Source organism: Salpingoeca rosetta (assembly GCF_000188695.1).
Source record: "Salpingoeca rosetta unplaced genomic scaffold supercont1.7, whole genome shotgun sequence".
In the NCBI taxonomy this organism is placed as follows: Eukaryota; class Choanoflagellata; order Craspedida; family Salpingoecidae; genus Salpingoeca; species Salpingoeca rosetta.
In genome coordinates, this window is record NW_004754927.1 from 1,893,564 (window position 1) to 1,917,783 (window position 24,220).

Consider the following 24,220-nt stretch of genomic DNA (forward strand, 5'->3'; position numbering starts at 1 on the left):
CGGCGAGTATGGGCAGGAACGAGCGTGTGAAGGGCATATGTGAGCGAGCGAACAACTGCGCGCGCCTGTGTGTGCGTGCAACGCGGCGTACATCTTGTGTGTGTTTCGTGCAAGCTGCGTGCAGAAACACCTTCCACTCCTCCAATTTCCCTTGTCCGCACCAGTGCTGCGCGCGTGTGGTCGTCGCCCGAATCTGAGAGTTCTGGCTCGTCGTCTGTTTGGTCCGCCAGGAAGTCGTCTAGGGATGTCATGTCCCAAGATGGCGCATTGCGTGACACAATGAGTGATGGGCGAAGGGAATTCGCAAACCATGCGCACGTGGTGCACACTGCTCAACTGTTGCCATGCGCGAAACCGCACACGCACACACATGAACACACACACATGAACACACATATGAACACATACACACACATGAACACACATATGAACACACACACACACACACGAACACACACACACACACACACACACACACACGAACACACACACACATGAACACACATACCCATATCCATGACGTTGCCCAGGGCGGTGGTTTGCTCTTGCTTGGCGGGCGCTGCGCTGCCCTTTGCCTGCTTCTCAGCCTTCTTCTTCTGGTACAACTGCATCGTGTGTGCGTGTGTGTGCGTTCATTTGTAACGGTGTTGTGCGATAGTGAGTATTTGCGGCCGAGATGGCAACGGAACGGAGACACAACGCGCCGCAGCAGCCAAATCTTGTCTCGTGTGCACGTTCGTGCTTTCGTCAAACACACACTCCAAACACAGACCTCCTTAAAGTCGTTATCGCACGGGTGGTCCCACTTGCTCTCGCCGGAGTCAAAGTTGAAAAAGTAAATTTCACCGGTGCCTTTGTCTTGGCTGCATGCGAAAGACAAGTGCATCGCACACAGTGTGAGGAGGCAATAGTGCACATGGCGCGCATAGGCAGCACAGAGACGCGCAAGACACGCACCACAAATGAACGCACTGCTTCAGCGTGTCATTGTCACACACACACACATACAGATGCTCATGCAGCCATGGGCACAGACATACACACGCACATGCAGAGGGACCCAACGATGCACAGACATACACAACAACGGACACAGACACATCCCGATGCGCAGGCATACAAGAACACACACTCAGCAACACACACACAGACATGCACCTACACACAGAGCACAGAGCACGAAGCAAAGAGCACAGAGCACAGTACAGCGTGCAGCATGTCTGGACTGGAGCCAACGCACCAAGCCTTCCAGTTCTTTGGCAGCGGTGCTTTCAATGCATCGCGAGCAATGTACAAGAGGTCAGGGTCCTCCGCCGGATCCATCTCCAACACTTCCTTTGCGTACGCCTCAATCTCTGCCAATCACCACCACAAACACGTGCACACCTTTGTGTGAGGCACACACGTGACAGCTGATGCTAGACATACACCACCACACCACGGACTGGCATAGTGTTTGACGTGACACATCACAAACGCGTACGTTGCGCACGCACGCATGTGTTTGCACATGTCGTTTGTACACTTCAAACACCCCAACACACTCGACACCCATCCACTCACATCTCACACACACATACACACACATACACATACATACACTCACACAGCCTCACAGCTGTACCCACAGCAACACCCACCCAAAACACACACACACACACACACTGCACACGAGAGCCTACCGTCCTGTGTTGGCTCGTAGTCCGTGGCAGCGTCATCGGAGAGCACAAGCTGGTCTCCAAAATCACCACCACCGCCATCGCCACTGGTATCCATGACTTCTTGTCACGTTCCCTCCTTTTCCAACGCGCTGCTGCGTTGTCCTTGCACTGATCCCCACAGTGAAGTCAGCCCAGCGCCTTCCGAATGCCGCTGTCTCCTCGCTCGCAACCAGCAACCAGCTTCGCTCGCAACCAGACAGCCAGACAGCACCGTCCTCCTTCGCCTGCGTTTTCCCTCTTTTTTGCTTTTGCTTTGCTTCTTTCTTTTCGCTGTTTGTGTTTGGTGTGCCGCGAATTTCAAAACAGCTCTGATGCTCCGCAAAATTGGCGAACGGTGCAATTTGCAACACAGTCTCACACAAAATCCTGCAAACGCCAGGTAAAAAACTCCCGGGGAAATTCGGGTTCGAGGTTTCACTGGCAACATGTCAGATTTTCGGCTGCGCTCCAGTGCCTTCGCTTCCCCCCTGTGTGTGCGAGCGAGCGGTGAGTTGCTTCTTGTGCCTTTGCGTGACCCCCATCTGCTTTGCTTCTTCGCGGCCGTTGTGGCAGCACTGAGACTCAGGGTGAGCACACGAGCCCCATCTGCCGCTCGCTGCTTGATCGAGTGCATGGGTGGAATGCGGCTTGGGCTTGCGGCCTTGCCTGTGGATGAGCAGCTGCGGGTGCTTGAGAACAAAGGGGAGGAGGAAGGGTTGAAGAGAAGAGGACGATGAAGGCTTTTTTTTTTTTGTCGGTGTGGAGCTCCCACTGAACAGCAGCACAAAACAGCGCGGTGGTGTGGTGTGATGACAGAATGGATGGGGGACGATGTGCATGCGTGTGTGTGTTTGTGTGTGTGTGCGTGTGTGTAGTGCGTGGTGCGTGTGAGTTGGCTGCGATCACTGCATGCAGTGCTCAAATGCCGCTCTTATGCCAGCAACACCCGCAACGGCAACAGCTCCTTCCGTGCCCACTCGCCCCAACCGCCAGCACCATCGTCGGCATTTGTTGTTGTGTGGGGTCACGTCATCAGCACCCCGTGTACTGCTTCATTTCCAGCACAACTGAGCTTACTTGCAAGCCCTTGTTGATTTGTCGCTCACAATCCTTGGCCGCCGCTCTCCTCCTTGGTTTGCCACATGCAGTTGAAACAGGCACCGAACGCACTCCGTTCCAAGAAAACCACTGTTTCCCCTCCTATCAATCAATCGACAACCAGCCACAGCAATCATGACGGTCAGTCGCTGCTGCCCGCCCTGCCCTACTGACCACCATCACTGGGGCAACTGACACTGCAGTTGCAGTGCCCTTTGACGAGTGCAGCTACACGGCGCTCACACCGCATTTTCGCAGTTGTCCAGTACACGCCAACAGCACTGGTCACACAACCGACAACAACAACAGCAACAACAACAGCAGCGCTCAGACACCACTGAACATGCAGCAATCCACGCACACGAGCTGACTCACGCACGCACGCACCCACACACGCACTCACATTCGCTTACTCTCTCTCTCTGTCTCCCACCAACGCGTACACAAACACACCTTCTCATACACACCTCCTCACGCACACACACAAACGCCTGCACACACGTGTTCGCAAGCAGGACCGTGAGAGCTCGTGGGCGTTGGCACCTGAGCGTGGCCTGGACCAGCTTGAACGGGAGGAGCCCAACGAGTGGGACGGCATCTACAACGAGGTCCCCACCTTTGAGCCAGACCTCATGTCCTCGCCAGAGCTGCGCACGCGTGCACGGTCCTCCGGCTACGGCAAGAGCGTGCCTGTGGTGAAGCGCGTTGTGCTCGAGCCCAACGACCTTCGTCCCTGGGAGGAGGTGCCCACCTTCAAGCCCGAGCTGCAGGAGAGCCCCATCCGCAAGAGTGCCCCATCGTCCAACTACGGCCGCGCCATCCCCACCAGGAAGGAGGTGGCCCCCGAGATTCCCAAATTCAAACCAGAGATCCAGCGCTCCCCGTCTGCTCAGCGACAGTTCTCGACCGTCAAGTCGTCTGGCTACGGCCGCGTGTCCGCCGCTGTCTCCCGCCCCTCCTCTGCGCCCTCGCTCAAGTTCCGCCCACAAATGCCCAAGAGCAAGCTGCGGCAGTCGGTCAAATCGTCTGGGTACGGGCGCGTGCTGCCTGACGCAAAGCGGCCCTCGTCTGCGCCCCGGCGCTCCAACAGCATGGACACGTCCACGACGCCGAGCAAGTTTGTGCCGCGCTACTCGCTGCTCATGGACAGATCAGACAAGGAGGCTGCAGAGGACGCGAAGAACAAGGAGACGGAGGAGGGCGAGTTTGTGCTTGACGGCCTCTCCTCAGTCAACTCGCGGTCAAAACTCGAGCTCAGCTTCGGCCTCCCTCCAAACCACACCCCATCCCCAAAACAAAAGTCAGTCATGTCACTCCGCACGACGCTGTCGTTGTCGTTGTTGTTGTTGTTGTTGTTGTTGTTGTTGTTGTTGTTGTTGTTGTTGTTGTTGTTGTTGTTTCAGTTGTTGTTGTTGTTGTTGTTGTTGTTGTTGTTGTTGTTGTTGTTGTTGTTGTTGTTGTTGTTGTTGTTGTTGTTGTTGTTGTTGTTGTTGCTCTGCGCTGCTGATTGTGGAACAACGTCCAACATTTCCTTTTGAATGAAGCCTCACCATCACCCGCTCACCATCCCCCCTTCCACCAATTGCGTGTCCCCACCACCTCTCGATTGCGTCAGGGCGCTGCGGGACTCTGCGTCGTCGAGCAAGTACGGGCTTGCGTCGCCGCCGGTTGCGCCCCGCCAATACAAGGAGCGTGGCCCCGTTGACTTCTCCTTTGACAAGTCCTCGTCCGTGCTCGACCAGCCCCTGGAGCCCTTTGCCACAAAGACGCCACTCGCAGACAAGGTGCAGTGTCGCACCCGCGCGTGTGTGCACATCGTTTCTTGTGGTGCTGTTGTGTATGGGAGTTGTAGCCTCGTTTTCTCGCGAGCTTCGTTGTGTGCTGGCCGGTTAAGGTTGAATTGCAAGTGCACTGATGAATACGCTTTTTGTCTTCTCGCCGATGCCGCCACCAAACCACTCGTCTCACCTATTTCGCACGTCCTGCCATGGGACGTTCCCCCGCTTCTCTCAACAGGTGCGCTCGTCGCAGTACGGCAAGGCGCCGCCACCACGCGGGGAGAAGCCAGCGCCCAAGCAGCCCGAGCCGCGGTGGTCGCTCACCTTCAAGGGCGAGGTCCCACGCGACCCGCCAGCAGCGCCCCGCAACCAGCTCACAGAGAAGGTGCATGCATGGATCGTGCGCTGCTGTCCTCACAGTGCTTGTGTGTGTATGTGTGGTTGTTTGTGTGTGAGTGTGTGGTTATTTGTGTGTGTTTGTGTGGTTGTTTGTGTGTTTGTATGTGTCCCCCCCCCTTTTTTTTTGTGTGTGTGTGGTTGTTTGTGTATGTGTGTGTGTGGCTCAAGTGTGTTTGTATCCGCGTGCCTAAGCTGCTGGGCCACCGGTTCACGCCCGTCGTTGTTACTTCATGTGCGTGCTGCGTTGCTCACGTTCTGCGTATTGCTTTCCTTCCATGATTGGCGTCACGTTGGTTCAGGTTGCCTCCCACGGCTACGGCCAGGTTTCGCCCGAGAAGGGCCCTCGCTTCGAGATGGAGGTGCCCCCACTTTGGATCCCTTCCAACAACCCCCGCGTCAAGCTGTCAGAGCCAACGCCAGTGCCACGCTCCCGTCTCAACGACTCGGTATGTGTGCGTGTGTGTGTGTGTGTGTGAAGTGAGCGTGAGATGCGTGTATGCGTGTATGCGGGGGTGATGCTTGCGAGTGAGGCGTGCGCGTGTGTGATTATGTGGGGAGGGTTGTCATTTGCATCGACACGTTTCGCTATCATTTATGCGTTCCATGCTTCCGCGCTTGTGCCCCCCCCGCAGGTTCGCAGTCACTACGGCACAGACTATGACCCAACTTCCCTGTACGCTTTGTAAGTCAAGCACCTGCTGCTTGTCGTGGTGGTGGTAGTGGTGGTCGTTGCTTCTCACGTGACTCAGTGCTGCTCTTGCTTTGCCATGGCATTCCAATGCGTGTGTGTACATCGTATCCTGCCTGCTTGTCCTCTCGCTTTCCTGCACGCTTTCTCATTTCCTTTCCTGCCACCACCACCACCACCCCTGCTGTTGCTGCCCTGTGTGTTGTGAACGCCAAACAGCAACGGGGAGGACGAGTTTGATGACGAGGCTGAGGAGGGCATTGACGGGCCGTTTGTGCAGGAGGGCGAGGAGCACGCGCAGGAGAACGGGGACGAAGTTGTTGTGGACGAGGGAGACGAGGAGGAACAGGAGGAGGAGGAGGAGGAACAGGAGGAGTTTGAGGAGTACTAGCCAGCCTGTGCCATTTGCTTTGGTTATCGCCACCCACCGCCGTCACCGGTCGCCACCCATCAAATCACCTGAACCCACATCATCATCATCGACATCATCATCGACATCATCATCGACATCAACATTATCGCTTCACCGGCGCCGACAAGCGCAACTTGTGTGCAAACTGGGTGGAAGCGGGAATGGGATGGCTCTTGTTCTGCGTCGTGTGCGTGGCGTTGTGTTGTGTAGTGTCTCTTTGGTGTCCTGTTTTTTTTTTTCTTTTCTCTTGGACTGCTTCTTGTCGTTGTTGATGTTGTTCGTTTTTTTCTCTTTGTGACTGCTACGTATGCCTCACTTGGTGGGCCTGCCTCCCTCCATCGTCGTCTTGTTCCATCCATGCCTGTTGTTGCTTGTGTCATGTGTTGTTCGAGCACAACATGTGGCTTTGACAATGAAGGATTGAACCTTTTGACATATGGATGGAGACAACTCTGTGTGTGTGTGTGTCTGTGTGTGTGTGTGTGAGTGTGAGTGTGTGTGTGTGTGTGTGTGAGTGTGACATGATGTGACAACGCTTGCACGACAACAACGACAAAGACACCACCACCACACACACTACCAACCAAGTGGCAACGAAAATTCATGGATAATTTTAGCAAACTATCACTAATCCACCCTCCTGCGACCACGCTGGGAAGAGAGACGAGCACGACGATGCTGGCGAGTGGTGGTGCAAAGGCGACCGGCATGGCTAGTGGTGTTGTGGCTGCCGTGCTGCGGCACGTGAGCAGGAGAATACCAGCAACAGCAACAGGAACACCAGCAGCAGCGGCGCCAAGGTGGTTGCCGCATGTGCGCACCGCAACCACGTTCAGTATGGAAGACCTTGTCCAGGCCCGCGTGCACCTCGGTCACACGGTGCGTGCTTTGTGTGTGTGTGTGTGTGTGTGTGTGTGTGTGTGTGTGTGTGTGTGTGTGTGTGTGTGTGTGTGTGTGTGTTTTGTTTGACTGTGCATGTGTGGACGGCGGTGTGCTGTTTAAACAATGTGCATTTGTATGTGCTGTGTATGTAAGTGTGTAATTGCACATTTTCTATTTGTATCCATTTGGGCCACCACCACCTTCCAGTTTGATTCAGCAAGGTGTGCCTTGACTGCGATGCATGCCTCACTCATGCTCTTCCACGCATTTGAACTCTCTCTGTGTGTGTTGTTGGTTGTGCCTGTTTGTGCTTCTTTTTGGGTTCTACCACAGCACGGTGTCAACAACCCAAAGATGGACGACTTCATCTACGAGAAACGCCATGGCCTGACAGTCCTGGATTTGGACAAGACCGTGCCCCTGCTGCAGCGCGCCCTTGACATTACCAGGTGAGTTGCCCTCTTTCAAACATTTGTGCGTGCGTTTGCACATATATTTGCATTTGTGTATTTGCATGCGCGCGGTGAGTGAGTGAGTGAGTGTGTGTGTGTACTTGGATTTGTGTCATTGCACGCATATTTGCATTTGTGTACTTGCATGTGTGTGTGTGTGTGTGGATGCGCGCACGTTGTTATTTTCGGCAATCCTGTTGTTCAAGATCTCTTGAGTTGATGTCCATCCCCGGCTTTCATCAACGTTCCACACCATCAACAAACAATGCGGCAACGCCCTGCAGGGAAATTGCTTCCCGTGGCGGCGTGATCTTGTTCGTAAGCAATCGTCCTCAGTTTGAGACGATGGTGCGACGCACCGCCACATCTTGTGGCGAATACTTTGTCTCCAAGAAGTGGGTTGGAGGCTGCCTCACCAACACATACAGGGTGAGAATGCAATCCTGTCTCATATCTGCGTGCATGTGTGTGCGTGCGTGCGTTGGGATGTTTGTGAACAGCTCCACATGTGTGGTCTTGTGAAAGTGGGTTGTGCCTGTGACTGTCCTGTATTCATTGACCGGTTGATGGCATGCACTGTCGTGTTGTGATCCATCCAGGTGCTCGGCGGCATGCAGCTGCCAGATCTTGTTCTGTTCTTCTCGCTGCCCGTGAACCAGGCTGCTCTCAAGGTAAACGTTCCCCCCCTCTCCACTCACGGCTTTGTGTCAGCCATAGCGACACTCTGTGCGGAACTGTGCGGACGTGTAGAGACTTGCGTGCTGTTCTTGTGGTGGTCGCTGATTCCTTTCCTCCAACCCTCACCCCGCATGTGTGTGTGTGTGTGTGTGTGTGTGTGTGTGTGTGTGTGTGTGTGTGTGTGTGTGTGTGTGTGTGTGTGTGTGTGTGTGTGTGTGTGTGTGTGTGTGTGTGTGTGTGTGTACCATCACATGTTCTTCTTCTTATGGTTTCCTCCTTCATCTTGTTCTTGTACTTGCTCTTGCTTTCGTCCCCCCCCCCCCTCCGCCCGTCTTTGTCGTTCAATGTCCCCTGCAGGAGGTGCGTGACTGCATGATCCCGTGCGTCGGGCTTGTGGATACGGACTGCGATCCAAGCAGCGTCGACTACCCCGTCCCTGCCAACGACGACTCGGAGACCTCTGTGAACCTCATGCTGGACCTCTTTGCCGGCGCCGTCAACGAAGGAAAGGCCGAGCTTGCACGCCACCCGGTACGATCCCACCCCATCCACCCTGTCTCATCAAAATCTGTCGCATGCACGACTCTCTTTTCATCATGTGAAATGCATCCTTTTGCGTTTCGTGATGTGCCACGTCTACGCATGGCTTGTTGTGCAAGTTCCTCATCACAACGTGCCACGCTTTACAATCACTCCTTCCCTCCATCCCCGTCTCTCACCAACATCATCCCTCCTCCTCTCCAACATCCCATTTCCTCTCCAACGCAACGCAACCATTCCTCATTCGCCATACACCTCTCTCACAACACCACAACACCACCACAACATCAATCCCTCTCCCGCTCTCATGCCCCCCCCCGCGCCTGACAGGAGACGAGCTACCGGTTTGACGTTGAGGAGTATCGACAGCAGCTTGCCGAGGCGGCGGCGGGGAGGCAGCAGCGCCCGCGCACCGCCGGCACACGTAGGCTTGACCTCACCCGGATGACCACACTCGATCCAGCCCTTGCCGAGCAGGCCGCACGCGTGCACCACCACCAACAGCAGCAGCAGCAACAGCAGCAGCAGCAGAGGCAGCAGCAGCAGCAGCAGCGTGGTGGTGGTGACAGGCGTGGTCGGCGTGGTGCAGAAGAGAAGCCTGCCAATGTGAAGACGCGGGTTGAACTGGACAGCGCTGAGCCGCAGGAGGTGGACGAGGCGACAGCACGTGTTGCAGGCGCACACCGCTACCGAACGCGCGTGGTTGTGCCCAAGAAGTAGAGCTGCGGCTTGTGGCGCTAGCTGATGAAGCATGCGTTCGTGTGTGATTGGTGTGTGTGTGTGTGAGTGTGTGTGTGAGTGTGTGTGTGATTGGTGTGTGTGTGTGGGGGGGGGGATTCGTGCGTGAGTGATTGTATGCGCAAACACGCGCGCGCGTGTGCGAATAGTGCCGTTGTTGTTGAAGAGATGTGTGTTTCTTTGGATTGATGTTTTGTCGTGTGCTCAATGTTGTTTGTAAGACTAAAGAGCTTCGAAGACTCTGGTCCCATCACATCAAAGATGTCAGCCAGCACCAATTGAACCAAACACACACACACTGGCTTGCTTGCTTGTGCTATCATGTGTCGACAAAATGCCATTTATTCCAACAAACGTACACCAACAACACTGCACAAATCAAGAAGCAAAGACGGGTCAGGGAATTGTTTTCTGGACATGTGTGCATGTGAATGCATGCTGAGGTGCACAGGAGGGAGCAGACTGAAACAAACAAACAAACAAACAAACAAACAAACAAACAAACAAACAAACAAACAAATAGCCGCGAACACACAACAGAGAAGAAATAGACAAACGGCGTGCACACGCACACAATGCACGTGAAGGCAAAACAAAAAGGACAAAGACGACACTGAAACGGGTACAGCACGCAACGTCAAAGTCATGCTGCACGCAATCGCACCGTGTGCATACAGCAACACACTCAACTGACACGAGAGAGGAAATGACACACAGCGAAAGCGTGTGTGGGTGCTTGGGGGGGGGGGAGGAGAAGGAGGAGGAAAGGACTTGGTAGTGATTGGGGCCAACGACAAAAGCCGACAACAACAACAACAACAAGGCGCGAGACAAATGAAGAAAGACGGCGGTGGCAGGTTAAGAGCGTCACGAGGAGGGAGGAGGTAGTGTGTGGAAGCGTGGGTGAGTATGCGTGGGACAACAGGGAGCCTGCGGCTGTCGCAGTTGGTGGGAATGGAGCAGCGGCGTTCACTTGAGAAGCAGCTTCTCCACAAAGCGGCGCGTCTGCACACACGCACGCACGCACGCGAGTGTGGTGTGGTGTGAATTGGTGTAAGGTGGTGTGAGGTGGTGTGAGGTGATGGCGGGTGGTGGAGGAGGCAGTGCTTTGCGGTGTTGTCGTTGCACAGTCAACAACAGACAGCACCCAATTAAGGGGCATAGGCGACTGACCGACTCTGTGACGGGGCGGGCGATACCACGAGCCTTGAGGGCAGCAGCAACCTCCTGGTTGGACATGCGGGCCACCTCGTCCTTGTTGTACACGCGGCGGCTCGGCGACACAGGGGTCGAGGACTTCAGAAAGGCGGAGAGCGGAAGGTTGGTGGGTGGGAAGGAGGAGGAGCGAAAGAAGCGAGGAAGTGAGCAAGTGTGAGATTCGTTTCAAGAGCACGATGCTTGGGGTTGGCAACAACACATACACACGCCTACACACAAACACTTACACACCTACACAAACACTTACACACCTACACACACGCGCGCACACACACACACTCATGTTGCGCACCTCTGCTGCTGCTGCTGCTGCTGCGCGTGTCTTTCTGCTTGAGGAGCGGGCTGGCTTCGAGGCCGACGAACGCGTGGCGGCGCGGGTGGCGGACCGGGTGCGCTGGGGACGCGTGCGGGTGGTGCGCTGTGGCAGGCGGCGTGGCTGCACCTCCTCCTGCACCTCCCGCTGCTGCTGGACAGGCACAGAGGGCTCCTCGTCATCGGAGAGCAGCGACTCCGAGGGCTCCTGGCTGCTGGCGGCACGGGTGATGTAGCGGCGCGTGCGCACCTGGCGAACACGCACCTCGCCCGTCTCCTCGTCCTCATCAATGTCAACCTCATCGTCAGAGACAAGCGCGGCAAACTCCGGCACGCGCTGCTGCTCCGGCGACGCAACGGCAGAGGCGCCGGTCGTGGCGGTGGTGGTGGTCGCTGTGGCGGTCATGGTGTACTCCTGCTCCTGCACGTCCTCGGCCTGCTTGCCTTCATCGGCAGCGGCGGTGGCGGGGCCGTTGAACAGCGTGGGCCATGCAGAGACAACAAAGGCGAGCATGCCAATGACCCACCCGGCCTCAATGTCCTGGCAGCTTGTCTGGATGACGATGAGCGCAACGAGCTGCAGGGCAATCTGCACATACCGGCGCAGGTCCTCGGGCTGGCCCGTGGCCTCCAGTTGCGTGTATCCGAGCACGGAGAGCAGCAGCAGGGCGCCGCCGACGGCAGTGAGGCCAAACTGCTCCTCCACGCGCTGCACGAGCTCAACCACGGCCCGCTGCAGGGTGAAGGTGGCAATGACGCCGAGCGCGGCAACAAAGGTGAGGCGGCTGGGGCGGGAGTCGCGCGTGACGGCGGAGACAGGGTACACGACCGCGCTGACAAGGAACATGACGGGACGCAGGACGGCCGGCACGGCGACCAGGGCGGGCGCCAGGATCATCACGGCAATGCCGCCCAGCACACCAGACATGCGGCACGCGTCAATCTCTGATGAGACGCAGCGTGAGATGCATTGTAGTGTGTGTGTGTGTGTGTGTTGTGAGTGTGAGGGGAAGGAAAAGGGGAAGGGGGCGTGAGCGAGTGAGAGAGGAGTGAGTGCGCACGCGCGCGCGTGTGCGCACGAGTCAGGAGAGTGAGACGTTGAAGATGTGAGTCCACGATCACATTGGGCGCATAAACACCAACCAACACCACCCACCCACACACCCACACACACAGACACTCACACACCACATACTCTCACGCGCGCGCACACACACACATATACACACACACGCACATACTCACACACATCTCGTACGTAAGCACGCGCGCACAAAACATGCTGCGCCTTGTTCAGTGGGGACAACCAACCTGTGTGGATGTCCACGTTGGCGCCCTTGCTGAAGGAAAGGGTGGCGTTGGTGAATGGGGAGAAGGAGACTTGGGTGTCAGTGACATCGTTGCGTCCAGGGATCTTGACGGTGACCTTGCACTCGTTGTCGGAGGTGCCAACAATGTGCTCGGAGACGAGGAGGAGCGGGTTGCGCATGACGTTCTGGGGGTCGATGAGGGGCTGGGGCTCCGTCTCGTAGTAGTATGACTTGCCGCTGAGGACGCGTGCGCCGCTCTCTGGGAGGGAACCGCGCAGCTTGTGAGCAACGGTGTGCACGTCACTGTCGCCACTGGCGGCCACACGCGCAGTGACCATCATCAGGCAGGCCACTGCTGCCACCAGCATCATCTTCCCAGCGTGTCTGTGCAGGAAAATGGGAGGGGGGTGCGTCAATGTGAGTGAGTGTGTGTCAATGTGAGTGAGTGTGTGCATGTGATTGAGTGTGTGTGTGCATGTGATTGCGAGTGTGTGCATGTGAGTGTGGATGGGTTGTGGCAGCAGAGATGAGGTGCCGTTTCACTGTGCCACACACATCACTGGCTCACAAGCGCAAGCGCTCACACACAAAAACCATCACCGGCAGTGGTGTTGGTGCTGCTTCTCCAAATCCCGCACACACACACACACACACACACACACACACACACACACACACACACACACACACACACACACACACCTTGTTGCCATCATCGTCGTTGTGGTTGTTGTCGGAAGCGAGCGGTGCAGTCTGTAGCCGTTGCGTGAAGCGTGCGGTTGGCGGGAAGTTTTGAAAAACCGTCAACGTGTGTGCGGTTTTTTGGATGTGCGAGTTGTAGAGCACTCTTGCCTATCCACCGGTGCGCACGCGACACTTGCGGTTGTTTTGGTTGCCGTCCGACAGCACAAAATCAAGGCGACCACAACCACAACAAAAAACCAAAAACAAGCCAAGCTGCACGCCATCCATCGCCAACACACTCCACCCCTCACGACCTGGTGCGCGGTCGTTGGAAGAGCTGTCGTGGGCGCTGCTGTGGTGTTGTGTGTTGTGTGTTGTGTGTTGTGTGTTGTGTGTTGTGTTGTGTGGTGTGTGAGCGCGCTTGGAACTGTGGTTATGAGATGAGTTGCTGTGTGAACGCTGAGTGCTTTTCCTGCTTGCTCGCACATCCTGCTTGGTTGATGGCTGGCGCGCGTTTTGGCTACACGATCCCCTTCTCCGTCCCTCGCTTCCTCTCACTGCACTTTCCTCTCCTATTCCCCCCCCCCGCTTGCCTGTCTCGTCCACACCGCCTCCCCCCCCCCTCCGAATCCCCACTGCAGCACAGGTCAACAGCGAACCATGTTTCCCCGCCGCGACGTGTACGGCACGACACAGCTGCACAAGCCGTTTCGTGCACACGAGCCAGACCCACGCACCATCGAGGCGGTGCACCAGGTTCCACGCGAGTCAAACGTTCGCTTGACAGCCTCATCGAAAGTCTTTGTGAGTTCCGACCAAGGGCGGTGCCGTCCTGATCCGTGCGCTCATTCTAACTCGCTCGCGCATGACTCCTGCACCAGCTCATGCTCACTCACACACACACTCACACACAATCACAATCACAATCACACTCACACACAATCACACACACACACACTCTCTCACACACACACACACACACACACGCACACACACACTCTCTCTCACACACACCTTGCATTTACTCATGTGCACTCTATCCCATCTGCTACATCCTATGCACGCGCGTACAATGATCAGGAGGGGAAAGGCAACCTGCAAGGACACAACCCCCACAAAATCACAGCGAGCCAGCCCTACTCAGCAAAGTCCCCGCGCAAGCGCCGCCAGCTGCCACCGACGCCATCGACTGAGGCGCTGTCCAGCCGCATCCACACCCACAAGGTCCCCGTGTACGACAAGAAGGGCCCCATCGCCAATTCCACCACACACACCAGCACCTTCGAGGCGCCAAGAGGTGCGTTGCTCCAGGCTTGTTGAGGCGAAGTTGAAGATGGTGCACGCAGTGTCATGCAGCTGCGTGCAGTTGCTCGACCAGTTTGTCCTGCACAGCAATATGTGCTGGGGCCTCTTCCTCTCTGCCATCCCCTCCCTGCTAACCTCGTTCCTGCTTGTCTGTTTGTGTAGTGTTGCCGCACGTCGAGATCAGCGACCGCACCATCCGGCCTCTCTCCCAAAACGTCCAGCGCTCCTCCTTCAGAGACGTGCGTACACGCGAACCAGGGGACATGTGTGTGTGTGTGCACGAACCGAGTGACAAGTGGATACATTTCAGATGCATGTTGCGCTGCACTGCACATCGCACATGTACGCGCGCACACACACACACACACACACACTGTTCTTCACTGCGTTTTCGTCGGCTGACGTGCCTTCCCCAGTTCCACCTCACTGCTGGCTGCGCTGTTGTCTGGTTGGTGCCATCTACTTGTTGTCTGGTTGGTGCCATCTACTTGTTGGTGCGCAGGACCCCGTTGAGCGGTCCGGTGATACGCAGGGAAGGTGGAACACCGACCACGGTTACAGCGAACGCGACAACATTGGCCAGCTCCCACTGTATGTTGTTGCACCCGCTGCCCAACTAGTGCTTGCCTGCATGCTGTGAGGTGTCGTCGGTGTGTGTGTATGAATGCGTGTGTGCATTCGTGTGTATGCGTGTAGGTCCGAATGCGTGTGTGTGGATTTGTGCTTGTGCGTGCCAATGGTACACTGACTTTGATGCACGTGTGATGTGTGTGTGTGTGTGTTTTTAGGACGGTCGTTGGTGAGGACAGCGAGCAGATCAGCGCGTGGCGGCGGTCGCAGGATCTGATCAAGAGTCTCCGCGTCTCGGACGCAAAGGCCGAGGACCCATGGTGCGACGGAGTTGGTGTTAATCGTGTGGATGTTGGCAGTTGTGGTGGTCATGGGGAAGCATCACATAGGACACACACAACACAACACAACACAACACAACACACACACGCGCACAACACAACACAACACACGCACACACAACACAACACAACACACACACACATACACAGGTGCTCAACCTGCACTGCATGCATATGGTGACATGTTCATTCTGTTACTCTCTCACTCCCATACACTCACTCACGTATCATCATCACCACCACCACCACCACTAACATCACATTACGTTTGCGTGTTTGGTTGCATCAGGTGGACACCTCGCTCAACGCAGCCCGAGAGCCGCCACGATCGCGCCACAACAGAGACAGACGACCTCCCCGATGTGTTTGTTCGGCTGACCGACCACAAGCGGTGCGAGTCGTCGTTCGTGGTCTTGTGATCAGAGATGGGAGGCAGCAGTACAAGAGGGCATGGGAGACAAGCAGTGTACGGCTGTGTTGATTGCCATGTATCCACTTTTTTGATGTGCGCGCATGTGACATACACACCAGTACTCTGCTTCCACACTTTCTCACATCCACAATATCTTGCTGTTCCCCCCCCCCCACACACACACACACTTCTTCTTCTTTCTCCTCCTCGTCTGCCCTCGCCAGGTACAACGGGACACACAAGCACCGCTTTTCGCAGGACGGCGTTGGGCTCGGGCTTGAGGGGCGGCGGGAGGATGACCACCATCGCCACGTGCTCGCTGGCGAAGCGAAGATCACACGCGACCTTGATGTGGTGCGTACACGTGTTGGTGCATGTGGTGATGGTGATGATGATGATGGTGTTGGAAATGGCTGTCGTGACAAGGCTGCGTTGCTGTTGCTCATGCCCTCCATACCTGGATCTGTGATCGTGCCCCCGTCTGGCTGCGCTCACACGACTGCTGTCCTCTGCGTCTGCACTGCACACTGCTGTCTTTAGGAAATGGACGCACCGAACAAGCCAACACTGCCATGGGAAACCCCAAAGACAAGGTTCGTAGCAGCTGGCGCACCATGTCACTATTCCTGCGTGTATGAATCTGGGCCTGCGTTTCTACGTGTCTGCGTGCATGTGTGTGTGTGTGTGTTAGCGTGCTCATCCCCATACTGTGCTGGCACGTGTGCTTGTGTGTACATGTGTGTGTGTTATTGCATCGTGCAGTCGGCCCGTCAGTCGCTCCAGCACGAGCCGCAGCCGCAGCCCTTCGAAGGAATCTGTCTTTGAACGCCTCTCAAAGCCAACAAAACGCAAGGTTGGCTTGTTTGTTTGTTTGCTTGCTTGCTTGCTTGTTTGCGTGTGTGTGCATGTGTGCGTGTGTACGTGTGTCTGTGAGTGTCGTCGCTTGCTGATCGCTTCCGTTCATGTTCACCTGTGTGTGTGTGTGTATGTGTGCGTGCAGCAGGACCTCCCTGATGGCGACTATGAGATCAAGATGAAGGTGATGAACGACTTTGGTGTGAACAAAGACCTCGTTGCCAAGTGGCAGGCGGCAGTCTAGACGCAAACAACAACAACAACAATTGCATAGAAGCACGCTTTTTTTTTTTGGCTGCACAAGCAAGCTCGCATTATGTGGTTTGTCACCCTTTCTCTCTCCTTCTCTCTGTGTGCTTGTGTCTTGATCAAAGTCAAGTCTGTGGTTGAGAGGTTGCTTTTTGTTTGTTAAACTTAACCAAATACAATGAGCAGCAGCACCACTGGTTGATCAAGACAAGCAACGCGTGTCATGCAACAACAAAAAAGAAGGAGAAAACACGAAAGATCAGAAGGACACATGCAGGTGAAAAGAGCTTTCGAACACACACATAGGACGAAATTGAGGCCAGTGGTCGCGGAAATGACAGACAGACACACGCACACACACAGACACCGCGAGGAAACAAAACAGAACACACACACACACATAATTGTGATGGTAATGGCGAAGGCAAGCGCTTACAGACTAATGTGTTCGTATGTGGAGAGGGAAGAGAGAAGAATGTACATCAGCCAGAGCGTGAGAAACAGTGCAGCAGTTGGCTTGGCGTACGCACCGCCAAGCTCAGCGCCTGATGAAGTCATGTGTGTGTGTGTGTGGTTGATACTGGATGGTGAGGTAATGATACGGTGGGTTAACACAAGGTCGTGACGTGACACGTGCATACGGCTTCCAAGATGCACATCACACACACACACACACACACACACACACACACACACACACACACACACACACACACACACACACACACACACACACACACACACACACACACAAAGGACGCACCGACGGTGTATCTGCGAACGACGAGTGTGCCCAGACAGATGATGCAGCAGAGGGAGAAGATGATGACACTGAAAGCAAGGTCGCCAGAGGGAACCCAGAACACTGCATTGGAGTACTTGGCGTTGATGCACGGGGGAACCTGATTGTGGTCGCGTTAAGAGGTGAAGGCACAAATGAGGGACATTTGGAAGCATTGGTCAAATTATTCAATTCATTCGCGCACACACACACACTATTACACAAGGCAACACACACACACACACTATCTCTTTGCATAAATGTGGTTGGTTCTCGTGCGTGTGTGCTCTTACGGTTGCAATCCATTCGTCAGTCTTGCCGACGACGGGCCAGTAGATGGCGGCGATGATCCACGAGAGGCCAAGACCCAGGAACACATTCACAGAGTTGCTGCCCGTCACGTTGGTGATGGCTGCGTCTGCACGGATGGACGAGGCAAGGAGCGGGGGATTGTGGCATGAACACAGGAAGCAAGGAGGTGAGTAGAAGCGCACATGTCTGGCTGGTTGTGGAACGAACACTCGTCTGCACAAGCTATGCAACTCAGCGTCCCTCATATCCATCGACACACACACACACACACATGCATGCGAACCTGCTGTGTCTGATGCAATTGTGGCGGACATGCTTGCGAATGTGTCGGGGAGCGACGTGCCGAGGGCAACAAACGTGATGGCTGTCACCGCATCCTGACAAGATGAAGCAGCAGCAGCAGCAGCGAGTGGTGATTGTGGCGGAAGTGGCAGGGTGAGTGGGCGAGTGGGCGGTGCGCAACCATCACGATGCCTGGCAGAAACCTCCATCGCAGCGAGCAAAAGAAAGCAGTGCGTGCGTGCATCTCCGCACCTCAAGGCCCATTGCGCAGCCCATGAGAGAGGCAAGGTCGCCAATTGTCGCCGTGACAATGCCAATCATGATCAGCGCTGACCCAAACGTCACCCAGCCATTCAGGAACCTGCAAACAAGCAAGGCAGCGGCCACGGTGTTGGGTGTGTTGGTGAACGCATGTGAAGGTGAAGCGGTGCGACGTGCAAGATGCACATTGTGTGTGTGTGTGTGTGCGTGTGTGTGAGTGTGTGTGCGTGCGTGCGTGCGTGCGTGTGTGTGAGTGTGTGAGTGTGTATGTGTGAGTGTGTGCGTGTGTGTGTGTGTGTGTGTGTGTGTGTGTGTATGTGCGTGCGTGCGCGTTGCCATTGCGCCAGTTCAGACTACGACTTAAACCGTACAAGGTGGGCGGAAGGCAGGCGGCAATGATCTTCCAGGGGATGTTGATGAGGTGCATCACAATGGCAAACGTGCCAGAGCCCTGAGAAGCAACAGCGAGGAGGGCGTCGTGGTGGTGGTGGTGGTGGTGGTGGTGGTGGTGGTAGTGGTGGTGGTGAGAAAATGTTTGTGGGGTACAAGACGAATTGAAGGAAGTAAATGCGAATTCTTTGTCTGGCTGTCAAGAAGAGGATTAGAAGCAGCACGAACATGATCCACTGCCAATCGCCACCACGACGATGGTGCCCACACCTCCTCCGGCCATGCGAGCGCGTCGACAAACTGCGACTTCCAGTCCGTGCCGCCGATGCGGAATTTGTCGAGATTGAGATTCAGCAGCGCCGTCACCTGCAGGCGTCGTGGCCGCGGTGGTGATGAAGGCGAGCCGTGAATGGCGCATTGTGAATAGTGGTGGATGGTGGTGAGCGACGTGTTGGGCGGTTGCTGTGGTGCTGAAGAAGGAAGGGCGACACGCGAGCACGCAGGGAGCAAAACACAAAACCGAAACCGATCTAAAGAACAGTAAAAGCGGAGACGACACTAGCATACAGTGTGCTGAGAGAACAAGCAACGAAGTGCAAACCTTGTCAGCGAGCGTGGTGACTTCATCATCGTTGAGGATGGTGATCTTGCACTTGGTCACCTCGCCAAAGGTGACATCCTCGCTCTGTGGCAGCAGCAGCAACAGCAGCAGCAGCAGCGGCGGCGGCGGCGGTGGTGGTGGTGGTTGGAAGCAATGAATTCATGTGAATGACACATACGAACGGCGAACATGCGAGGCACAAGCGGGCAACACATGCTCACAACCGAAGGAAAACGAGCAACGGACAGCACAGCGCGCCCAATACAACGGCTGCGCCGCTCACCAACAGGATCAAGTCAACAGCAGCGCAAGCAACATCAGTCGCAGCAGCCGCAGCAGAAACATTATTGCGTCATATGAACATGGACGAACCTCTTCGAGGGTGAGGAAGAAGTGCTCGTCAAGCTCGTATTCCTCGTCGTCAACAATGTTGATGGCAATCACCTTCTCCGTCTCGCCATCCTCAAACACGAGCGTGCCCTTTGTTTCCTCGTAGTCGTGGGGGGCGTGTGCCGTGCCGTCCTGTGTTGCGTAATTCACCTTCAGCTCCCCCTTGGATCCGTTCTGCCGCAGAACAGACAGGAAGATTGTTCCGACGTTCTCCAAACAGCTGAACTTGGACAGCTCAAGTGACACAACACCTAAACGTGGGACAAGAAAGGGGGGTGGGGAATTGATGAGTGTGGTGAGTGCACATGCGTCACAAAGTGTACGTGTGTATGTGCGCGGGCGGGTATGTGAGTGTGTGTGCGTGTACATGATCTTCGTGCATTCGTGTATGTTGCCCTGGGTACGAGTGTGTGCATGTGGCGCGGTGATGACCTGGGTGGTCGTCGTCGATGATGGTGATGCGTGCGCGGTTGCGGCCGGGCACAATGAGATACTGCTCTGGGGACGGGTTCTTGATGTAGAAGTAGAAATGCTCATCGTCCTCCTCCTCGTCATCGTCGATAATCTGAAACACCGCCACACATGCACACAGGTGAGCAATTGCACAAAATGAATAAACACATGCGCACGCACGCAAGCATGTTTGTGAACGTATCTGCATGAGTCTGCATGTGTGTTTGCATGTGTGTGTGTGTGTATCTTGTGCACAACCATGCGCACGCGTGTGCCCATGTGTGTATACCTTGATTGGGATGACTTTCTCTTCTTCTCCAGCAGAAAATTCGGCCACGCCTTTCGTCTCCTCAAAATCCTGCACACACACACACACACACGCAGTAAAGTGGCTTGACGTGTGAGTGCCATGTGCTTCACGAAACAGATCATCCAGACATGCGCACACGTATCCATCCACGCGAGCATGTACTACACACACACACACACACACACACACACAGGCACAAGTGTGAGGTGATTGCATGCAACTGACCACGCCCATGGTTGCCGTGTCGCCCTCGGTGTAGTACTCAATGGTCAGCGGCAGTGACAAGTCGCCCGTCCGAAGAATCTTCACATTCACGTGGCCGTCGCCTGCCCACGCACGCACGCACGCACACACACACATACAAGCATGTCAGGCATGAGCGTATGCTGAACGCAGAGAAAGAACACCACCACCACCACCACCATCAATCACTACTAATACCCCTGCTGTAACCATGACTGACATGCATTGTGACAACGCGGTACGTACACGTGCACGTGTGTGTGTGTGTGTGTGTGTGTGTGTGTGTGTGTGTGTGTGTGTGTGTGTGAGCGTGTGTGCGAGTGTGTGTGTGTGTGTGTGTTGCTGACCTTCGCCGATGGAGTATTGGAGCGACTCGAGGCCAACAAAGTTCTTCTTCGCCAACTTCGTCTTGTGCGCCTCAAAGAAGTCGTCCCGCTGCCAACACATGCCCACATGGGGGTGAGAGTGCGTGTGTGCATGTTCGGGTGCGTGTGTATGTGTTCGGGTGCGAGTGTGTTCGGTGTTGTGTGTGTGTGTGTGTATGTGTGTGTGTGTGTGTGTGTGTGTGTGTGTGTGTGGTGTGGATGTCGACAGCTTACGAGTAGGGCCTCCTGCAACTTGGCCTTGTTGTAGTCTGGGAGAATGCCGCCAGAGCCGACGAGCTTTCGCGTCGCGTCAATCCGGAACTGCGCACGCGACACTCGCTCGCCCTGATGACGGTGATGGTTATTGTTGTTGTTGTTGTTGTTGTTGTTGTTGTTGTTGTTGTTGTTGTTGTTGTTGTTGTTGTTGTTGTTGTTGTTGTTGTTGTTGTTGTTGGTGTTGTTGTTGTTGTTGTTGTTGTTGTTGTTGTTGTCGTCGTCGTGAGGAGAAGAGGCAACCCATAGGGTGAGTGCAAGGCGCGGCCATGTACATGAAACGGCGACATTGGGGAGAACAAAGGAAAAGGAGTCAAGGCGCACGGGTGCACCTTGAGTTTCTTTGCGAGGGCGAGGTTGACCTTATCCTCCATTGTCATCGAGTTGGAGCGCTGGAGCATTCAAGTGCACACGCACACACACATATACGCATGAGAGAAAGTGAGCGTATGTGACCGTGCATGCGTGTCTTCAGTGCAAAGCGCACGTGAACGCATGTGTGAATGTACATGTGTGCGTGCGTGCGTGTGTGTGCGTGTGCGCACCGCGATTCGCTTGATGATGGTGTCTGCCTCGTATGGGTCGTGGAACTGGTGCCCGTGCTCAACGTCGTTGTCAATGCGCAGCACATTGTCAACAGAAGCCGGGTGCCTGCCGTGACAACCAAAGCCGTGGCGACGATGGTCGTGGTGATGACGTGATGGTGGTGTGAGGTAGTCGTGGTGGCGGCGGGAGGGTGTGGATAGAGGGTGTGATGGATGACAGGCTTTCGTGAGGTATTGAGCAGCACGTTCAAGGTGTTGGCAAAACGCAATAGCAAAGGGGCGTCGTGAAAACTGAGAGGCACAAGGCAAGGTAAGGGGAGCACACGTGGACGGTGCATTTGTGAGTGGCGCACCGCTTTCCAAAGTCGAAGTATCCACGATCGGCCATGAAGCTGAGGCCCAACAGCATTGGGAAGAACAGCAGCGTCAGCACACCCTGGTGCACATTGCATCATCACATTACGCAAGCGCAGGTGTCTAGATGAGTTGCATTGCTTGGGGAAGAGATACAAGTCACCAACAGAAGCTGAGGTGCATTTCCGGAACGCACACACCACCAGCACCACCAGCACCACCAGCATCATCATCATCATCATCATCATCATCATCACCAGCAGCAGCAGCGCACCTCCCAGACTTCGACGACGTTTGGCGAGGAGACAACGAGGATGATGATGAGCCAGACATATGCAAACACAGAGAAGATGGCGGTGACGATGAACACGCCGTACTGCTCCAGCCGCCGAACCTCGCCCTGGTGAACGCCGCAAAGTGAAAGGGAGGGGGGAGGGGTGCTCACGTGTGAAGGCCGTCCGCGAGCAAAAGGCGGGCAGAGTGGAGAGAGCAAGGAGCAGCGGTTGGAAAAACCACCAAGAGAAAGAGGGGTGGGAGGAACACGAAGAGGCGTCGGATGCGCGGAAGCACACTCATACACGCGCACAAATGTACGCAACCATGTACATACACACAGACACACAGACACACAAACAAACACAAACACACATACACACACTCTCTCGTTCTCTCTCTTTCTCACACACACACACACACACACACACACACACACTCACACACACACACACACACACACACACACACACACAAACACGAACGCGCACACGCGTGCACGATTACACTGTGGGCTGCGGTGATAACCAACCTGTGGCACTGCGAGGGAGCAGACAGCGAAGATGACGAGCAGGTTGAAGGCGGCGGATCCAACAATGGTGGACGGGCCAAGGGCGCCGGCAAAGAAGTTTCCCGCCACAACCTCAATCACGGAGAGGATAATCTCGGGAGCCGAGGAGCCCAGTGCCATCAGCGACAGGTTGGCAATGGTGGGGTTCCAGACCTGATTTGGTGGGGGAGGGGGAAGGGGAAGAGAAGGAGACACATCAATGTGTAGCAACGGCAGCAATCGTGATGGTGGTGGTGAGTTTGAGCTCAAAGACGAGGTTTTGTGCACAATGATGTGCGTGCAGGAGAGGAAGACGGGAGGGAAAGTGATAGCCAGAGACACAAAGGCACACAGAGGGACAGGTAAAGAGACAGATAGAGACAACACCCCCACACCCAAACGCATCTGCACCCCCCTCCCAACACACTCACACTCACACTCACGCCCACACACACACACACACACACACACACACACACACACACACACCCCACCCACACCCACACACACTGGTTGCTGCTGCTGACCTGAACGTGCACGACGCGTCCGTCCTTCAGTTTGACCTCCTTTTCCTTACTGGTGATGACCTCGATGGCCTCCATAAAGACATCGGTGATGATGCCAATGCCGGAGAAGGTCCAGAGGAGCCCGGCAAGGTACAGGAAGATCTTCAGGCCATCCGACCAGTTGTCCTCGCCGTAGGCGTTGAAGGCGGGCAAGAACGTGCCGGATCCGCCTTTGCAGATTGGCTTTTCTGTGTTGTTGACAATGCGGTCACCGCATGGCTCGCCGTGGACTCCAGCCACGAGCGACAGCGACACAATGACGGTGGTGGCAACCAGTGCCAGCGACAGCCCACGAACCATGCTCGCAGCCCGCAAGGAACAGAGGCAAAAGAACGGTTGGCAGTGGTACACAGGTCGGCTCAAGAAGAGTATGAAAGGCGTCAAAGGCCAGCGCCACACAGAAAGATGCCGATGGCAGTGGTTGATGTGTGTGTGTGGTGTGTGTGTGTGTGTGTGTGTGTTTGCGTGTGGTTGAAGGTGTGGTGGGAGGGGTTGATAAGTGGGTGTGTTGTGTTGTTTGGGAGCGACGGCATGCCAGATTGGCGGGCGTGTTTATATGAAGCATGCCAGATTGGGCGGGCGTGTCAACATCGTTTGTCCGCTGATTCGCCCACCCTCGTTTGTCCTCTGACGACCACATCACAACACTG

General features: G+C 55.4%; 6 protein-coding genes across 7 annotated transcripts in view; 3 read left to right on the forward strand and 3 right to left on the reverse strand.

The window, feature by feature from the left end:
* The window catches only part of PTSG_12024 (uncharacterized protein), a gene marked incomplete at its 5' end in the record, with an annotated part of 6,809 nt that extends 5,033 nt beyond the window's left edge, over positions 1-1,776 (reverse strand). The window contains 5 exons of the mRNA XM_004995972.1: positions 162-238; positions 522-605; positions 773-863; positions 1,241-1,355; positions 1,683-1,776. Of these exons, the coding sequence (XP_004996029.1) occupies positions 162-238; positions 522-605; positions 773-863; positions 1,241-1,355; positions 1,683-1,776 (461 nt within the window). The remainder of the gene's footprint in view (positions 1-161; positions 239-521; positions 606-772; positions 864-1,240; positions 1,356-1,682) is intronic.
* Positions 1,777-2,160: 384 nt separating this feature from the next.
* On the forward strand, positions 2,161-6,509 carry PTSG_03445. Of its 2 annotated transcripts, none has more exons than XM_004995973.1 (8): positions 2,161-2,287; positions 2,849-2,939; positions 3,314-4,098; positions 4,414-4,582; positions 4,815-4,961; positions 5,275-5,421; positions 5,608-5,657; positions 5,883-6,509. In XM_004995973.1, exons 2-8 carry the CDS (start codon positions 2,934-2,936, stop codon positions 6,052-6,054), a joined length of 1,476 nt encoding a protein of 491 aa, XP_004996030.1. In that variant the 5' UTR covers positions 2,161-2,287; positions 2,849-2,933; the 3' UTR covers positions 6,055-6,509. The 2 variants fall into 2 exon arrangements, with proteins under 2 accessions (XP_004996030.1, XP_012493084.1); XM_012637630.1 differs by having other exon boundaries at positions 2,161-2,207.
* A 241-nt stretch (positions 6,510-6,750) lies between these two features.
* On the forward strand, positions 6,751-9,649 carry PTSG_03446 (uncharacterized protein; the record flags this gene model as incomplete). The annotated part of the gene is made up of 6 exons (XM_004995974.1): positions 6,751-6,954; positions 7,291-7,406; positions 7,694-7,838; positions 8,009-8,080; positions 8,445-8,618; positions 8,958-9,649. The coding sequence occupies 6 exons, from the start codon at positions 6,751-6,753 to the stop codon at positions 9,345-9,347; spliced, it is 1,101 nt and encodes a 366-aa protein (XP_004996031.1). The 3' UTR covers positions 9,348-9,649.
* Positions 9,650-9,850: 201 nt separating this feature from the next.
* On the reverse strand, positions 9,851-13,022 carry PTSG_03447 (uncharacterized protein). Its single transcript, XM_004995975.1, has 5 exons — positions 12,908-13,022; positions 12,207-12,589; positions 10,876-11,840; positions 10,539-10,661; positions 9,851-10,370 (listed from the first exon to the last, which is right to left on the reverse strand). The coding sequence occupies exons 1-5, from the start codon at positions 12,919-12,921 to the stop codon at positions 10,335-10,337; spliced, it is 1,521 nt and encodes a 506-aa protein (XP_004996032.1). The 5' UTR covers positions 12,922-13,022; the 3' UTR covers positions 9,851-10,334.
* Positions 13,023-13,095: 73 nt separating this feature from the next.
* On the forward strand, positions 13,096-16,815 carry PTSG_03448 (uncharacterized protein). Its single transcript, XM_004995976.1, has 11 exons — positions 13,096-13,206; positions 13,531-13,693; positions 13,970-14,186; positions 14,357-14,433; positions 14,697-14,785; positions 14,983-15,084; positions 15,395-15,496; positions 15,742-15,871; positions 16,058-16,110; positions 16,280-16,370; positions 16,518-16,815. The coding sequence occupies exons 2-11, from the start codon at positions 13,550-13,552 to the stop codon at positions 16,614-16,616; spliced, it is 1,104 nt and encodes a 367-aa protein (XP_004996033.1). The 5' UTR covers positions 13,096-13,206; positions 13,531-13,549; the 3' UTR covers positions 16,617-16,815.
* On the reverse strand, positions 16,754-24,033 carry PTSG_03449 (Na+/Ca2+ exchanger NCX3 isoform). The gene is made up of 20 exons (XM_004995977.1): positions 23,532-24,033; positions 22,987-23,178; positions 22,456-22,581; positions 22,181-22,263; positions 21,828-21,933; positions 21,615-21,674; positions 21,244-21,354; positions 20,992-21,079; positions 20,627-20,727; positions 20,381-20,449; positions 20,071-20,203; positions 19,621-19,889; positions 19,249-19,332; positions 18,918-19,013; positions 18,629-18,708; positions 18,249-18,357; positions 17,998-18,091; positions 17,696-17,820; positions 17,385-17,523; positions 16,754-17,166 (listed from the first exon to the last, which is right to left on the reverse strand). Exons 1-20 carry the CDS (start codon positions 23,868-23,870, stop codon positions 17,054-17,056), a joined length of 2,517 nt encoding a protein of 838 aa, XP_004996034.1. The 5' UTR covers positions 23,871-24,033; the 3' UTR covers positions 16,754-17,053.
* Between the last annotated feature and the right edge of the window lie 187 nt (positions 24,034-24,220).

What these genes read in the sequence shown, in the direction of transcription:
- PTSG_03447 (XM_004995975.1), bottom strand. An exon ending in CAACGTGGACATCCACACAG is followed by an intron (nt 11,841 to 12,206) that starts GTTGGTTGTCCC and finishes GCGTCTCATCAG; the next exon opens with AGATTGACGCGTGCCGCATG. An exon ending in CCCGCCCCGTCACAGAGTCG is followed by an intron (nt 10,371 to 10,538) that starts GTCAGTCGCCTA and finishes GCGTGTGTGCAG; the next exon opens with ACGCGCCGCTTTGTGGAGAA.
- PTSG_03449 (XM_004995977.1), bottom strand. Translation starts at nt 23,870, where the DNA reads ATGGTTCGTGGGCTGTCGCTGGCACTGGTTGCCACCACCGTCATTGTG. An exon ending in CCCTCGCAAAGAAACTCAAG is followed by an intron (nt 21,355 to 21,614) that starts GTGCACCCGTGC and finishes CACCGTCATCAG; the next exon opens with GGCGAGCGAGTGTCGCGTGC. An exon ending in CGCTCGCATGGCCGGAGGAG is followed by an intron (nt 18,709 to 18,917) that starts GTGTGGGCACCA and finishes GTTGCTTCTCAG; the next exon opens with GGCTCTGGCACGTTTGCCAT.
- PTSG_03448 (XM_004995976.1), top strand. Translation starts at nt 13,550, where the DNA reads ATGTTTCCCCGCCGCGACGTGTACGGCACGACACAGCTGCACAAGCCG. An exon ending in CACCTTCGAGGCGCCAAGAG is followed by an intron (nt 14,187 to 14,356) that starts GTGCGTTGCTCC and finishes CTGTTTGTGTAG; the next exon opens with TGTTGCCGCACGTCGAGATC. An exon ending in AGCGCTCCTCCTTCAGAGAC is followed by an intron (nt 14,434 to 14,696) that starts GTGCGTACACGC and finishes GTTGGTGCGCAG; the next exon opens with GACCCCGTTGAGCGGTCCGG.
- PTSG_03445 (XM_004995973.1), top strand. An exon ending in ACCCCATCCCCAAAACAAAA is followed by an intron (nt 4,099 to 4,413) that starts GTCAGTCATGTC and finishes CGATTGCGTCAG; the next exon opens with GGCGCTGCGGGACTCTGCGT. An exon ending in AGACGCCACTCGCAGACAAG is followed by an intron (nt 4,583 to 4,814) that starts GTGCAGTGTCGC and finishes TTCTCTCAACAG; the next exon opens with GTGCGCTCGTCGCAGTACGG.